General features: G+C 37.6%; 1 protein-coding gene across 1 annotated transcript; it reads left to right on the top strand.

Moving 5' to 3' along the window:
• Positions 1-4404: 4404 nt before the first annotated feature.
• Positions 4405-15594, top strand: LOC117321552 (uridine phosphorylase 1-like). Its single transcript, XM_033876002.1, has 8 exons — positions 4405-4563; positions 8404-8518; positions 9560-9718; positions 10182-10296; positions 10905-10975; positions 11291-11429; positions 12049-12195; positions 13523-15594. The coding sequence occupies exons 1-8, from the start codon at positions 4529-4531 to the stop codon at positions 13708-13710; spliced, it is 969 nt and encodes a 322-aa protein (XP_033731893.1). The 5' UTR covers positions 4405-4528; the 3' UTR covers positions 13711-15594.
• The last annotated feature ends 276 nt before the right edge of the window (positions 15595-15870 follow it).

The following is a 15870-nucleotide window of genomic DNA, read 5'->3' as shown; positions in this document are numbered from 1 at the left end:
GTTTTACCGTAGGTCTTGATTTTCTAGCTTTATGGCATCTAGTTTGGCCTCTAGGTGTTATTTCCTTTTGTATCAAGCTCGTTATTTCTCTTGCAAGCGTGTCTCTATCGGCCACGGTATATCTTTGATATTGTCCGGTGAGAGATTTACATTACAAGCTTGAGGACCGTTTGTTTTACTCGCAATTGTTTTTCGCAAAATATTCACTGAGGTGTCCGATTGTTCCATTTTGGTTACTCTCACCTGTTGAAACGCATTACTGAACCTGCCCCACCGCACTGCTTTCTATGTATAAATACACGCGCTGCTGACGTAAGACCAAAACGTAAAACGAAAGGTCAAGGCTCTTGTTTGTAAAACACCAAAATAAAACACGCGGTAATATTTTCATACAATTTTCTTAAAAACTGTTCTTATTTGGGTGGCGTCACGTTAGGGACAAAGCCCGACGGATAGCCAGCAGTCAGAGGGTAATTTGTATGTATTCTTAGTCAACTTAGCATTGGTAGTTTCATATCATTTCACCTTACTGTGATATCCTTTTTTTATGTTTGTCTCAATTATAGCTCTTCAGGGCTGATATTTCTGTTTAGGTGTTGTGCAAAGAGCTACTTCATAGACAAACTCATTCGGAAGTCTTGGTGGAATCTCCCGATGAGTTAAAGATCGGACCGAATAATATCTTTCCAAAATGTTATAACCTAACAACACAGTATCTCCTTCCGAGAAGTATTTGTTTTTTTTATTAATATATTTATGTTGAGGGCATCTGCTTAAGATAAATAAATAATAGAGATAATGTTCGAATCATAAACAATGACCTGTTTTATCATTGAGTATTCCGAATTATTTTCCAATCATAACGCATGTTGCCTGGTTTGTGCAAGGGGAAGTAACTCGTACATGCTATACGTCCATTATTTTGTTTAGTCTAGGATTTTCCAATTGACAATCGAAAAGTGAAATCCACGATAGCTTCTACATTTGATAAATGAAAGTATGATACTCCTGATTGGTTCTGGAGTTATTTCTAAGAAATAGGCCTACCAAAATGGCCGTGACATCACGCGATATTACATCAGAGTAAAGCAGAAAATGCCGAGCGCTGCCGCGACGACGTTCAACAATCGATGAGTCTAAAGGCTAACGGCTTTGCAAAAGGATATTAATGCTTGTAAACACAGAGCGCTTACGAAATTTCCACGGTTTCCAAGTTCTTATTTTTCCCTCAAACACAAGATGTGTGACAAGTATACACAATATCGGTAATACGCGATGGTATACAAAAAGTATACATATTGTTATTGTATCAAACTTTTTGAAAAAAAAAATTCAGTAGTATATTGTAATAACTTCACATATGCGATAGTTTTTGAACATATAGGCTTATAATTAGCAATAATGTTTTATGAAAAATTGTAAACATTCTTTTCTTTTCGTGTTGGCTTGGGTTTCTGTGGTAATATGTCAGGATATATTTCAATCTTGTGTTACGGTATCATTTTCACACACAAATAAAAACTGGAATTTGTCTCCTATACCACAAGTATATAGTGGGCATATTCGGTCCTGTTGTTGTAACCCTCTCAGGTTCTAAATTAACAAATAAGTGATTGATTTTTATTCAAACACTAAATATTCTTCTAGGACTGAATAAACTGGTCTTTCAATTTTTGTGTAGATAATTAGTATGTGGTAAACAAGTTTTCAAATACATCCAGACATGACAAAAACTAACACTATCTAGTGTTTTTTTTAAATTATTCATTGGACCTGTTCTTACAATTTGATTTTTCATTCAAAATCAGTGAGTACCAAAATTTAAACATTCTTATTCTGATAGCATTACCTACATGACATCTTCCAATCTTCCAGTTTGTATATAAACCATAAAGTTGGTTGTAATTTTTCTTAAAATCAGGATTCTCTTACAGAATTTTAAATGTATGTTTTCAAGAAATCTTGAGTTCTCATAACCCTATATTTCACATGATAGCATTCTCGGAACTTATTATGCATATTTCGTAACTCCTGTGCTGTTTCTGGGATTAAAACACACATTTTCACAAAAACGCCAATAGTATCCAGACATAGCTAGTGGAGTTTTAGGAGGCAGTCACAATTTGTCTCCATAACAAAATCTTCCAACTCGTTAAGATACACTGCAAATAAAAATGGCGAAATTTGTTGTCCTTGTTTTAGCCCGATATTGTGGTGAGTATTGGTGGTACTTCATTACCATTTCTTACACACGATTTTGTATTGGAGTATACATGTTAAACATAACTTTAGATATTTCACCAGTGACATTACTATAGTTTTTCCACACGCCTATTCGCCAATCTCAATCGAATGCTTTTCGAAAATCAATGAAAGCTATAGTTATATTTCCCGGAAGATAACAAAATTGATAAAGTACGAGTAAAATCTATACATACATGTATATCATCCATGGTCGAATGTCCTTTTCTAAAACCTGCTTGAGTGTTACTTATAACACTGATTTCGTCGGAAAGATTGTAAACTAGAATTTAATTATGATGTAAAAACTTTTCCTAAACACGAAACAAGGGTTGTTGCTCCATATTTATCTTAATTTTAACTGTCACCATTCTTTTTAAACATAGGTTTACTCATACCGGTGTTCCAGCTCAACAGTGTCTAACACACTATTATTACATATATAGATAACATGATGTTAAAGGGACATCACGGTAAACTAATTTTTATTTTGTATTTTTTCATATTATTGGGTATATCTTTTAAAAGAATATCCTTATGAACAATAACCATTCGAATTTGATGAAATATGAACATAAAAAACATCAATTATTAATTATAAAAAGGTTATCAAAATTCGTTGATCAATAGTCTGAATATGCTAATTTTGTGACATATACGATAAAATGGCTTCCAATGTGAATCGACTGCGGTTGAAAACGATAACAGCTTCCGCATTGAAGAGAATAATAGGAAAATGGGTCAAACACAATCCTAGAATTAAACTGGGGAAGCAGTACAATACAGTTCAAACATGAAAACAGCAGTGATACGGATGCTGCTTGTATTCTGCTTGATTGCTTGAAAGTAGGTCAAGACAATCTCGGTACATGCCTTGTTATCAGTTTTGTATACTCTCTGCTTTACATTTTAATTTTTGGTTTGCATTACTTTATTAAGATCTTGTTACATGTAGCTTTCTTGGCTTAGTGAAACTCCTTCCTTTTTATGACACATTTATGATTAAACCAATGTTTGTCTTTCGTCATTCTAACACCACTTTTACTCCTGTCTTTTTGTCCCAAAGGTATGTGAAGATTTCATCACACAATGGTAACACCATTCACTAAGTCATCCACATCTTTATCGGATAGTTAAAGTTCAGACTCCTCCATGTTATCAATTGTCGTATCCATCGCTTTAAACTTCCCTGCGTTATACGTTCTAAGTTACAATAGACTTCCATTTTTACTCGTTTTCCTTCCAACATATATGTCATCACCAGTCCTACCATTGGTAATATATAGAATACTAGATTTACAAAATTCCAACAATGACAAACCAAAGGTATTTGGCTTTTCTAGAACCTGGCTTGTTCTTTATAGTTGGACCGCTAAACAGGCAAATGTCTCAAATTTTTCGAATGCAACTCTATAAATTCGGTACTAACTGGGGTTATCGAATGCAACTCTATAAATTCGGTACTAACTGGGGTTATCGAATACAACTCTATAAATTCGGTACTAACTGGGGTTATCGAATACAACTCTATAAATTCAGTCCTAACTGGGGTTATCGAATACAACTCTATAAATTCAGTCCTAACTGGGGTTATCGAATACAACTCTATAAATTCAGTACTTACTGGGGTTATCGATGTATATACAAATAAGAGAAGGGACAATGCCACTTTCGCGGGATTTCATTTTTATAACGATGTTTACATACTACTAAATTATAACGTTGAGGAACTCTTTTGCTTTGATTAATTTTTTTTTTAATTTATCTATTAATGTTTTTTAATTATTTTCCATAATGAAATATCACTTGCCCGATACCTTTCAGATACGACTACGGCCATTACAGCTGGTTGTTAATTAGGACCACGACGGAGAACATTGCACATATGGTTTCAAGGTTGTGTACATTGCGCTTGCATCGCGAGGGGTGTGTATGTGATCTAGCCATTTGATTGGTTAGCTATATGCGCACGTATAGTGTAAAAGATAAGGGTCGTGACGTCACAAAAACTTCAACCGTTAACTTTCATTAATTTACATGCGTAAAAGAACTTTTTAAAGAATACGTAAACACTGCATTTCTTTTGTAGCCCATGATCTGTCTCGTAAAAAGCTCGATATCTTGCGAATCAATCATAATATTTACCTACAAAACCCCGTCTGGGGCCCCACAAATCATATGGCCAGAATTGGAGCGAGTGTAAAATAGCAAGAACCCAGTAAACATACTACAACTCGATTAACAGGACGGATTAGCGGGCGCTGAGTATTGGCGGTCAGTGAGAGGCATGGAGACTGTTATTGGGACTTCGGAATCTAACGGGTACGTATTTATGTTTGTTTCGAACATAGCCTCACTAATGTAAACAATACTATCACATAATGTGCAACATCACGTACCCATGTTTCGTGAGGAAATATACTATTTATGTAGTTCTTCATACTGTCACGTGATTTAGAGGTAATTTTCAGCGATGTGGGATAAAATTATAATTCAACTTTATTTTAGCACATTTATAATTACAGTCCCAAGTAAACTAATAAAGACATGATACCAGTATCATTGATTTATATATATGATACAAAGTCAGACCGTGTACATGTCCATCTTCCCCAGTTCTAACGAATGGTTACTGAATAAGCAGTTCTAATCTATTAACTTTGTATTATCAGAAGAAAGCATATTGGAAAAAATCCACGATTACTTGATTTAATGTAGAATCAAATAGACTGGCTTCCGATCTGAGAATAATATAGTACCTTCATCCTAAAATGAACTGCAAGTTTTGAAGAGTCGTTGTGCTCTTTGGAATTCTCCTTGGCATGCCTCTGGCGATCATACGTATATATAAACTTTCCAGTTATTGGTAGTAGCGAAACCTATCGGATATCCTGCTGTTATTTAGTGTACATGTACGTACTAACGTAATATATACACACTCGCATCCCTGACTACACCAACTGTCTAAGGAGATTATGCATTATCATGCATGACATACAGAAAGTTACCTCCTAAACGGTGCCAGTTCTAAAACTGTTCATATACTGCATGACCTACATGACCTACATGACCTACATAGGCGCGTTAATTTTATCCGAAAGACTTACAATAACTGGAGGAGGATGAAAATAACACCCGAGGTTATCGGGAAGTCCAGTCCCACAATATATATATATGATGGTCGATGTGTTTCATTTTTATATGACACAGAGTGTTACGTGTGTATGACGAATAAAACTTTCACAGGCACTTTAAATAGTAAGGACTGCTTATTAAGTTGATGAGGTGGATGGGAAACCGAATGAGTGATTGATGATTAATCAGTTATGTAAAAGAGACTCACATCATCGTACCGGTTGTAAGACCATACATGGTTTTGGGACTATTTTTGGGTTATTTAAAAGGTGTATGTAGACATTCATACCGATCAAAACAAACCATGATTTACAATAACTTCTCAGCTTCAACAGGCGGGAAATTACACGTACGTTTATCGTGCTTAATTGATTATGACGTTAGCAGAATACACCATCGCTTACTGAACCGAGATCGTCGACGCGGCCAAGAGAAATAGAAGTTCCGTCTGTCTCAAAAAATGGCACGCCAAGCAGTCCTGTTTACATTCAGCTTCATTCAACAATGTTTGGGTCAGAGGTTATCGTAAGCGAGGCAAACGGGGTTTATTTTGGGAAAGTCATTACTAATTAAAATAGTAAGAACGAGTAGTATTGTTTAACTATGTTTTTAAACCAAATACGTTAAATGGAAACGAGAGACATGTATTATTCTCATTCAATCACCTCGGTCAGGCAGATAATGGCCGTGATGTTAGCTAGATGAAGAATTCCAGCAATGAGTCCTCCTATATCGGGCCCCTGTGTGGTACGTATACCCTCAGCCAATGAGATGCATACATGCCTCACACCCCCGACCCGGTGTTAGTAAACAACCAACCATTATTTCTTCAACCGACCAAACACATATACCTCGAATTTTGGTGTTAAATCTAAACTCTTGGTCGGGTATGCAGAAATTCAGACTTCATTTTTGTTATCTGACTGCTGATGGTATATAAATAATAGCGAAATGTATAGATAAAAAAATAAATTCCCTTAGGGTGCCCCTTATCAAACTGCTGTAACTGCACAGCAAACGACGGTAGGACATATGTGTGCAGTTTTTGTGCGATTAAATTACAGGGCCGTAACTACTTAGAAACAAAAAACCTAATACAAGCAACATATAGTGCCAAAAACCTCTGGCTTATCACATCACTAAGTCAGTCACAACATGACCCTTTCCAATGTGTCTCCGACACAGTACCACCCAAGAAACTAATCAAGTTTAAATTCCTTATTCATACAATTTCGGAATTGACAAACTTATAATGTTATCACATGTTGTACCCAGATATCGCAGTGTGTTGTTGTTCCCAGATTTACCTTTCGGTGAACCTTCCTGTTATCCTACAGACCTAGATAAGACCCGGGCTGTATTAGTAGTTTGGTTTATAGATGTCCATGAATGGCTAATCGTCCTGACCGACTGACGTTGCAGAACCATTTGGAACTACACGTCACCAATACCCACTTTTTATGATAAGCCCGGGGTCCGTAGTTACTATAAACTCTACAGCTAATTTGTCTCGCTGTTTACTGCATGACGTAATATACTAACATGTATTCCATCCATATCTTCTTCACAAAACGAACACTGCTCCAACGACCATAATTAATTGCACCCTCAAACTTACATAACATTCGACCCACAAACACTTCTTATCCTCGATGACCCTTGAGCTGGCAATGTTATTAGTGACCAATCATGACACTTGGTTCGTAATCTTAATTCAGATTCTAATGTAAACAACAACAGAACCTCTCAAACACACCTGGCTAACAGACTCTTGTACTCCTCTCTTATTAACACACCTGGCTAACAAACTCTTGTACTCCTCTCTTATTAACACACCTGGCTAACAAACTCTTGTACTCCTCTCTTATTGAAACAACTGGCTAACAAACTCTTGTACTCCTCTCTTATTGACACACCTGGGTAACAAACTCTTGTACTCCTCTCTTATTGACACACCTGGGTAACAAACTCTTGTACTCCTCTCTTATTGACACACCTGGCTAACACACTCTTGTACTCCTCTATTATCGACACACCTGGGTAACAAACTCTTGTACTCCTCTATTATCGACACACCTGGCTAACAAACTCTTGTACTCCTCTCTTATTGAAACACCTGGCTAACAAACTCTTGTACTCCTCTCTTATCGACACACCTGGCTAACAAACTCTTGTACTCCTCTCTTATTGAAACACCTGGCTAACAAACTCTTGTACTCCTCTCTTATTAACACACCTGGCTAACAAACTCTTGTACTCCTCTCTTATCGACACACCTGGCTAACAAACTCTTGTACTCCTCTATTATCGACACACCTGGCTAACAAACTCTTGTACTCCTCTCTTATCGACACACCTGGCTAACAAACTCTTGTACTCCTCTCTTATCGACCCATTGACTAGAAAAAAAACCGGTCCAATAAGTTATACGTTGTCCCATACTCCTCACAGATAACACTTCGTCGAACATTTGTCTTTACGTTTTATGAAAATTAAAAGATAAACTTATTCTTCTGGTACTGTTTCATTTGTCCATATGATAATACATCTTTGTTTCTATTTTGTCATCTTTTTATCGATTTTGAGTTAGAATTCCGATTTCGCTAGCATGTCGGTATAATATGCTTCTCACCTTACGACATAATTTGTAAAAGTTAAAATTATGCTTCATTGATCATTTAAATAACAATATTATAATCACGTCTTATCGCCCACAAGGTTTGAGATGTTTAAGTCCTAATGTGAATTAATTGTCTCTGTGACGCTTGTCACTCCGCTTGGAATGAACCTGGAACAAGGTAGAGTGCTGTTCTGTCACTGACGAACACAAAATGTATTTCAGTTTCATGCTTCCGTCGGATATTGAAAGACTGAAGAGCAATATATATAAGAAATAAATCCATATTTCCCTTCGCATATTGAAACATTTCATCTGTTTTCAATCTCCAGTCAAGTGTATTAAATAGTAGATATGGGTATCTATCTAAATCCTTGGTTGAGATGTGTCTCCCGCTTTGTCCGTTACAGGCCCGTGAAGGTGCGGAACCCTCACATCAAATCCCTCAGTGTCGATCATCTATATCACATCGCCCTGGACACCTCCGACATCGACAAGCTCGAGAGCATCTTCGGGGATGTCAAGGTCAGTGTAACAAGGCGCGAGTTCAGATGGGGGCGTCAATGTAAGTGTGAACAAGGCGCGAGTTCAGATGGGGGCGTCAATGTCAGTGTGAACAAGGCGTGAGTTCAGATGGGGACGTCAAGGTCAGTGTGAACAAGGCGTGAGTTCAGATGGGGACGTCAAGGTCAGTGTGAACAAGGCGTGAGTTCAGATGGGGACGTCAAGGTCAGTGTGAACCAGGCGCGAGCTCAAATTGGGGTGTCGTTATCAGTTTTAACAGGGTGCGAGCTCAGATAGGGCGTCGTTATCAGCTTGAACAGGGTGCGAGCTCAGATGGGGGCGTAACAGTGTGAACAAGGCGCGAATTCAGATGGGTGCCTCATAGTTTGAACAAGTCGGAAGTTCAGACAGGGGCGTCACAATGTGAACAAGGCGCGAGTTCAGATAACGGCGTCAGAGTTAGAGTGAGCAAGGCGGAATTTTAGATGGGCCATCGGGGTTAGTGTGAACAAGACGCGAGTTCAAATGTGGGCGTCAAGAGTTATTGTCAACTAGGCGTAAGTTTCATTTGTTGGCGTTAGAGTTTGTGTGTACAAAACGCGAGTTCATATGTTGGCATCAGAGTAAGTGTGATAAAGGCGTAAGTTTCAGATGTGGGCGTTAGAGTTAGTGTGAATAAGACGCAAGTTCAGATTGCGGCGTCAGAGTTAGCGTGAACAAGGCATTAAATGGGAACGACAAACTTTGTGTGAACAAGGCATTAGATGGGGACGTTAGAGTCAGTGTGAACAAGGCATTAGATGGGGACGTTAGAGTTAGTGTGAACAAGGCATTAGATGGGAACGTTAGAGTCAGTGTGAACAAGGCATTAGATGGGGACGCAAGTTCACATGTGGGCGTCAGAATTTGTGTGAACAAGACGCAATTTCACATGTGGGCGTCAGAGTTAGTGTGAACAAGACGCAAGCTAAAATACCAATGCAACTTTTTTTCGAATAAACTGGTTAGTGCGGTTGATGTTTACTGAAAGGTACAGATGTAATAATCAGCTCTGTTTTGCAGTTCGTATGTTTTGGAGGCCAACCTTCCCGGATGGAGGGATTTGTGAAGTATATTAATAAGGAACTAGGCCTCGACACACATGGTCCCTGTCCACAAAACTACGCTGCCGGGACTGACCGCTATTGTGTGTATAAGGCTGGGCCTGTCCTGTCTGTAAGCGTAAGTATATACGATTCTCCTACCTACTCGTCCCAAACGGTCTGGTGTTTACCATTCATACATGTACGTATTATTCCCTTACTAGTCTACCTTACTACAGTCTTTGGTATCATTTCACTCCTCACCTCGTCCTCAGCCTATATAACCTTAGCCTGGTTAAGTGAACTAACTAATGGGACACAGTAGAAACACCATTATACTGTACAGGAAGTAGAATACCATGTGGAGACGTAGAATCACCATTACGGAGAGTTAGAACATTTCGAAATATAGATTCAAACACCCAAGTGTGATAAGTGACAAATCCGGTGAAAAGTGGAGTCATAAGAGTTTAATTTTGTTCGATTGTCTCAGTCTGTGAAATAGAATAAAGCTTCAAAATCTGCTGACGGAACACGTAACTCTAAGATCAACCTTACCTTTTCATTTTCCAGGTTGTAATTTTATGTAACTTATATTACAGCACGGAATCGGGATACCCTCCCTGTCAATTGTGTTCAATGAAATCCTCAAACTCATGCACTACGCCAAATGCCGTGACGTCACATTTTTTAGAATAGGAACTTGTGGCGGAATTGGTAAGGATATTATAATAGAGTCGCCTCCCTTTGGGCTTTAATAATGAACAATTCAAAATAAAATGTTATGAAGGTGTTTTCACTGTAAATCGATTGTATTGATATGGGATGACATGTGAACGCCCCCTGGTCCATATATTGATATGGGGTGACTTGTGAACGCCCCCTGGTCCATATATTGATATGGGTTGACTTGTGAACGCCCCCTGGTCCATATATTGATATGGGATGACTTGTGAACGCCCCTGGTCCATATATTGATATGGGATGACTTGTGAACGCCCCATGGTCCATATATTGATATGGGATGACTTGTGAACGCCCCCTGGTACATATATTGATATGGGATGACTTGTGAACGCCCCCATGGTCCATATATTGATATGGGATGACTTGTGAACGCCCCCTGGTCCATATATTGATATGGGATGACATGTGAACGCCCCCTGGTCCATATATTGATATGGGATGACATGTGAACGCCCCCTGGTCCATATATTGGATATGGGATGACATGTGAACGCCCCCTGGTCCATATATTGATATGGGATGACATGTGAACGCCCCCCTGGTCCATATATTGATCACAGTTCTTTGGCGTCACACAGGTCTGGAGCCCGGCAGTGTAGTACTTACAGAGAAGGCAGTAGACGGAGAGTTTTCACACTTCTACAAAATGGTAAGTCTTACCTCCCCTTATTTCCTCTGTCCTTCGACAAGTATTTACTGTTCCTCCTATGAATGACGGTAAACCATAAAGAAATGCGATTCGGCTGTTCATCGGCTGGGGTATTGTTTCCCATCGATAAACTCGAGTTAGCCTTCAATAAATGTATTAGACGTTTGGTCATTGTATTGTTGTGTACTTGTGTCTTACCATTATGTTCTTATCATTAGATGGTTATGTCCATAGAACAAAATTCTATATATAGTATGTTTAAAACTAGGTTCCGTGTCACGACATTTGATGGATGTCGCGATTTTTCCTTTTTAGTTCATCCTCGGGAAGAGGGTGGAGAGGCCAGCTATCGTAGATGAGAGCCTCGTCCAGGATCTGGAGGCGTGTGCCAGGGAGGACGATGAATTCCGAACCGTCAGAGGCATTACGATGTGTACTGAAGACTTTTATGAATGTGAGGATTTTATTTACTCCTAGTTGTAAAGTATATAGTTGTCTGGGAGAGGGAGAGGAGATAGCAATATATGGACATTCAAAGTACTACAAATGTTATTTGCAATACATCACATGAGAGTTTCATAGTTCAGGGATAGCAATATATGGACACAAAGCATCACAGGGTTAGCACGGACCTTGAGAAAGTCTTTAATTTCACCTTGGGCCTTGAAAAGCCTTGAATTTCACCTTGGGCCTTGAAAAGCCTTGCAAATTGGTTTACAGCCTTGAAAAAGCCTTGAATATTAAGGTTTCATTAGGATAAGTGAAACCCTGGCCACTGATCATTTGAAAAATGGGCATTGAATATTTAATTAAGACATTGAAAAAGCCTTGAAAAGGCCTTGAATTTGGTTTGACAAAATCCGTATGAACCCTGCATCACTTCGGAGTTCTGTAGTTCGGGGATAGAAATATATGGACATCCAAATTATTCCACCTTTTTTTACAAAGCCTCACTTGAACTGTACTGTTCTACTGTTTTATCGTTGACACAATCGTATCTTAATGTATGTAATAACTCACACAGACTTTAATGAGCGGGGTTAGTTGTTGTAATTATGACTCTTATCAAACAGGTCAGGCCAGGTTGGATGGCGCCTTCTGTGACTTCAATGAACAGGACAAGATGGCATTTATGCAGACGTTGAAAGAAAATAATATCTGTAACATCGAAATGGAATCTCTGGGGTTCCTGGCGTTATGTCGACATGCAGGGATCAAAGGTGATATATATATCATTATTTATTATAATACGTTGATGTTCTGAAAATTGATGAAAGTTCGCAATAAAAATGTATTTTTTCTTTAGTTCTTTTTCCTCAAATCTTTAGTTTTATAATTATTGATATGTGAAAACGTTCAAGTCGCTGTTGGTAATAATATAATACATCACTATATCTGACACATACATATAGTATATGCTCGTGTTTTAGACCTAACTTAAAGTAATACATAGCATACATGCTCACTCTGCTTCATTATTTGCGAAAAAAAAAATCACAAATACCGATTAAGTCGTAAAGGTCGATTTATTATTAAATGCCATATTTACAAGTAAATAAGTTTTATCCGGAAGAGTAAATCCCAGTTTTGTTTTTTAAAGTAAAACAGGTTCGGAAAAATTTCTGTAAAAAATCCGGGAAGTATGGTAAACATCGATAGTTTTGGGTATAATGTCCACAGACTAAACCTTTTAGACGAGTCAATTGTGTGTTTAAATGTTACGTTACATGGTTACATGTGAAAAATTACACTGGTATTTTAAATGATTCGCCATGTAGATTTAATTCAATTTTTTAAGTTTTGTTTCAAATTATGGTATATTTTTTCATGTGTCATATTTCAAAGAAGCTTGTTGAACTGAAGGTATAGTTACACTTTCCAACAATACTTATCAATTGTCTCTAATACACTGGTTACAATCCGTCGATGTAAATGCCATTTCAGCTCGAGGTTTGCCGTAACCTTAATGTCATTTAAGCTGGAGGTTTTTCATAACCTGAATGTCATTTCAGCTCGACCTGAATGCCTTTTTAGCTTGACCTAAATGCCATTTCAGCTCGAGGTTTGCCGTAGACTGAATGTCATTATAACTTGAGGTTTGCCGTTACCTGAATGTGATTTAAGCTCGGATTTAAGCTCGGATTTTTCCTGTCGCATTTTACTTGATAGTGATACGATTCAGAATATGCACCTGTAATTTGCGTTTTTTAACCCAGTATTGAAAACAATGAAACTTATTGAATTATGTGCCTTTTGCGACTCCGCATCCAGATTTTACCATTTGTTTTCTTGGTCGCCTCCAAAGTATTATCACTTCAAGCACTTAGTATCACGGATGGGAAAAGGACGAAACAGCTATGGATGGTGCAGTACAATTTATTTTCGCTCTAAAATCCAACTCTGAGTTTACCTTGAAAGTGTTAACTTCATGTGTTATCATCCTATGTGAGAGGGACCTTCATTAATGGATTATATACCAGTTTTACTACGTAGTATTTATTACTTCAGTGCTATATGTTAAGTATTTACCATATATATAACTTGTAGGAGCTGTGGCGTGTGTGACATTACTTGACCGCCTGGAGCAGGACTACATCACAGTGGATATCCCAAAACTCAAGAAATGGCAAGTCAGGGCCCAGACGTTAATCCTTCGCTACATAAAGAAGAAGTTAGGCATCGAGTGCGGGCTAATACCTAGCCTGGTGTACCCACAAACAATATGGTGCTATTAAATAGACAGTATTCTGGTGATGATTACATAGTTATTATATTACTCAACGTACCTTTAACATTACAGGCCATAACATTTAAAGTATAGTATCAAATGATATTGGTTCTAGTAAGAAATAGGACATCAAGGTAAACCATATTTTATCAGAATAAATAATTATATTCTACATAATGATATAGAAATCAAATACAGACAAACCTGTCTTTACACTAAATTTGTAAAGTATATGGCTAATATGACAGTGTTTGGGTGAAGTCAGTGTTGGCAATGACAGTGGACCATGTCGTAGTTCTGTTGGATATGGTCGGATGTTCCAGGATGTCGTTAAAATCAGTGGTCGGTAAAGTCGGGTTTCACTGTACTATGCTTTACAAAAGTAAACATTTCCAAAAGGTTTTCCTCATCAACAAAGTTTATACGGATGAATTGTAAACTTACAGCACTGCCGTTTTTCTAGCAGGAATTTTGTATCCTCAGGTCTGTAAGATTGTCTCTGAATTCCTCAGGTATATTTGCACCTTAGCGTCTTTCTGTACGCGTGTTATGGGGCCAGATTTAACAATATACTAAGGATTTGCTGAAGATATCGTCTATGTATTAATATAGTATTGATCATGTTAGAATTGGTTTGGTCATCCTAAATAGTGAGCTTGACAGTGATGTTTATTATCAGATACTGAGAAGTGTGCCGGGCAGCTAGGAGGTTTTTTGGGTACATATCTATGTCGAGTACCTTGTTTAATATGTTTCCTGGATTTATATTATATTGAACTGGTCAAATGATATGTTGCCTAAATTATACTAGACGCACACTTTATAACCTGGATTTATGTTATAATTATGCTAGTCACTATGTTACCTGGATTTACCTGTATGGTTATTACCTGGTGTTTACATTATCTTGTGCTTGAGAGTTACTTTACCACTGTTTTTACATTTTCCTACTTTATAACTTATTTAGTGTTCCAGTATGATAATTATTTTAACAGCTACCAGATATTACGATATCATTGTCCCCGTGGATTACCTTGTTACACCCAGACATTTGTAAGATAAATTAACATCTTGTGTCTAGTCAGTTTACCAAACGTTCGTCTCATTTGCTGAATTATTTTTCTAAGGCTGGAGATCATCTATGGAGGGTTTATAATCTCACACATTGTACCATTTGGTCTGTAGTATGAACAGGTAAAGTCCGATCTTCTTGTACATCAACATACTTAAAATGCTACTGGAATATTCTAGTCATAAATAAAGTGGGTTTTAAAGGGAAAAGTAGGCGGTGATGTATGTCGTCGGGAATACATGACAAGTATGACGGAATTAGGGCCAGCAGATGTGATAAGTAGGAACATGACGTCAGATTCAAAAATAGTTGTTTATAGAACGCTATTTTCATGATATCTTGGTGTTGACGAGTTGACCTACGTATACGAGTTCATATGCCCACAGTCGTCTCCTTAAAGTAGTATATCTATAGAAATCTTATCTTTATTTTTATTATTTTAAAGTTGAGAACGCAAAATCCTGTCGATTTCCTCATCATATTGTATTTGAAACAGATTAAAACAGACCGACCCGGCTTATACACAAACGTCTGCTTTTGGTTAGTATTTATAGAAAAAAAAGATTAGCCCCTTTGTGTTCGATTACCGACGATAAAAAAAACCCTTATGGGTGGGTAATTTTGGTAAACTTAAGTTCCACACTCATTGGAATGTGTTTAGATATACGTATTGTTTCGTGCCGACACGGGCATTATATCGTTGTAGAATGCATGAACTGATAATTTATAGCCGTACGTGATTATTATTGATACATGTGTGTTATATGTGATGTATATTTTATTTCTCAGTGTGGTAATAAAGCACGTGATGAACATGTATAAAACGTGTCGTTTATTGGTGTAGTGTTTATAAAACTAATGACTAAACTTTTATCGCCTTTGATAGTTTACTTATGATTGAATTTAATTCAGTTATTGCAAAACAGTGTCTAATATGGTAGATTACCTCGTGTACGGCCTTGTGATATACACGAGTATAATCTACTGGTATTAAATCAGACATGATGCCAAGTAAATAGGATGATGCGTAGCTTCACTGTTTGTTTTGATTCCTTGAAGTCTGACTTTTTTCACATCAATAGTCGCTATAGATGA

Source organism: Pecten maximus, chromosome 2 (assembly GCF_902652985.1).
Source record: "Pecten maximus chromosome 2, xPecMax1.1, whole genome shotgun sequence".
Taxonomy (NCBI): Eukaryota; Metazoa; Mollusca; class Bivalvia; order Pectinida; family Pectinidae; genus Pecten; species Pecten maximus.
The sequence above is the reverse complement of the archived record's forward strand: the minus strand, read 5'-3'. Positions and strand labels throughout refer to the sequence as shown.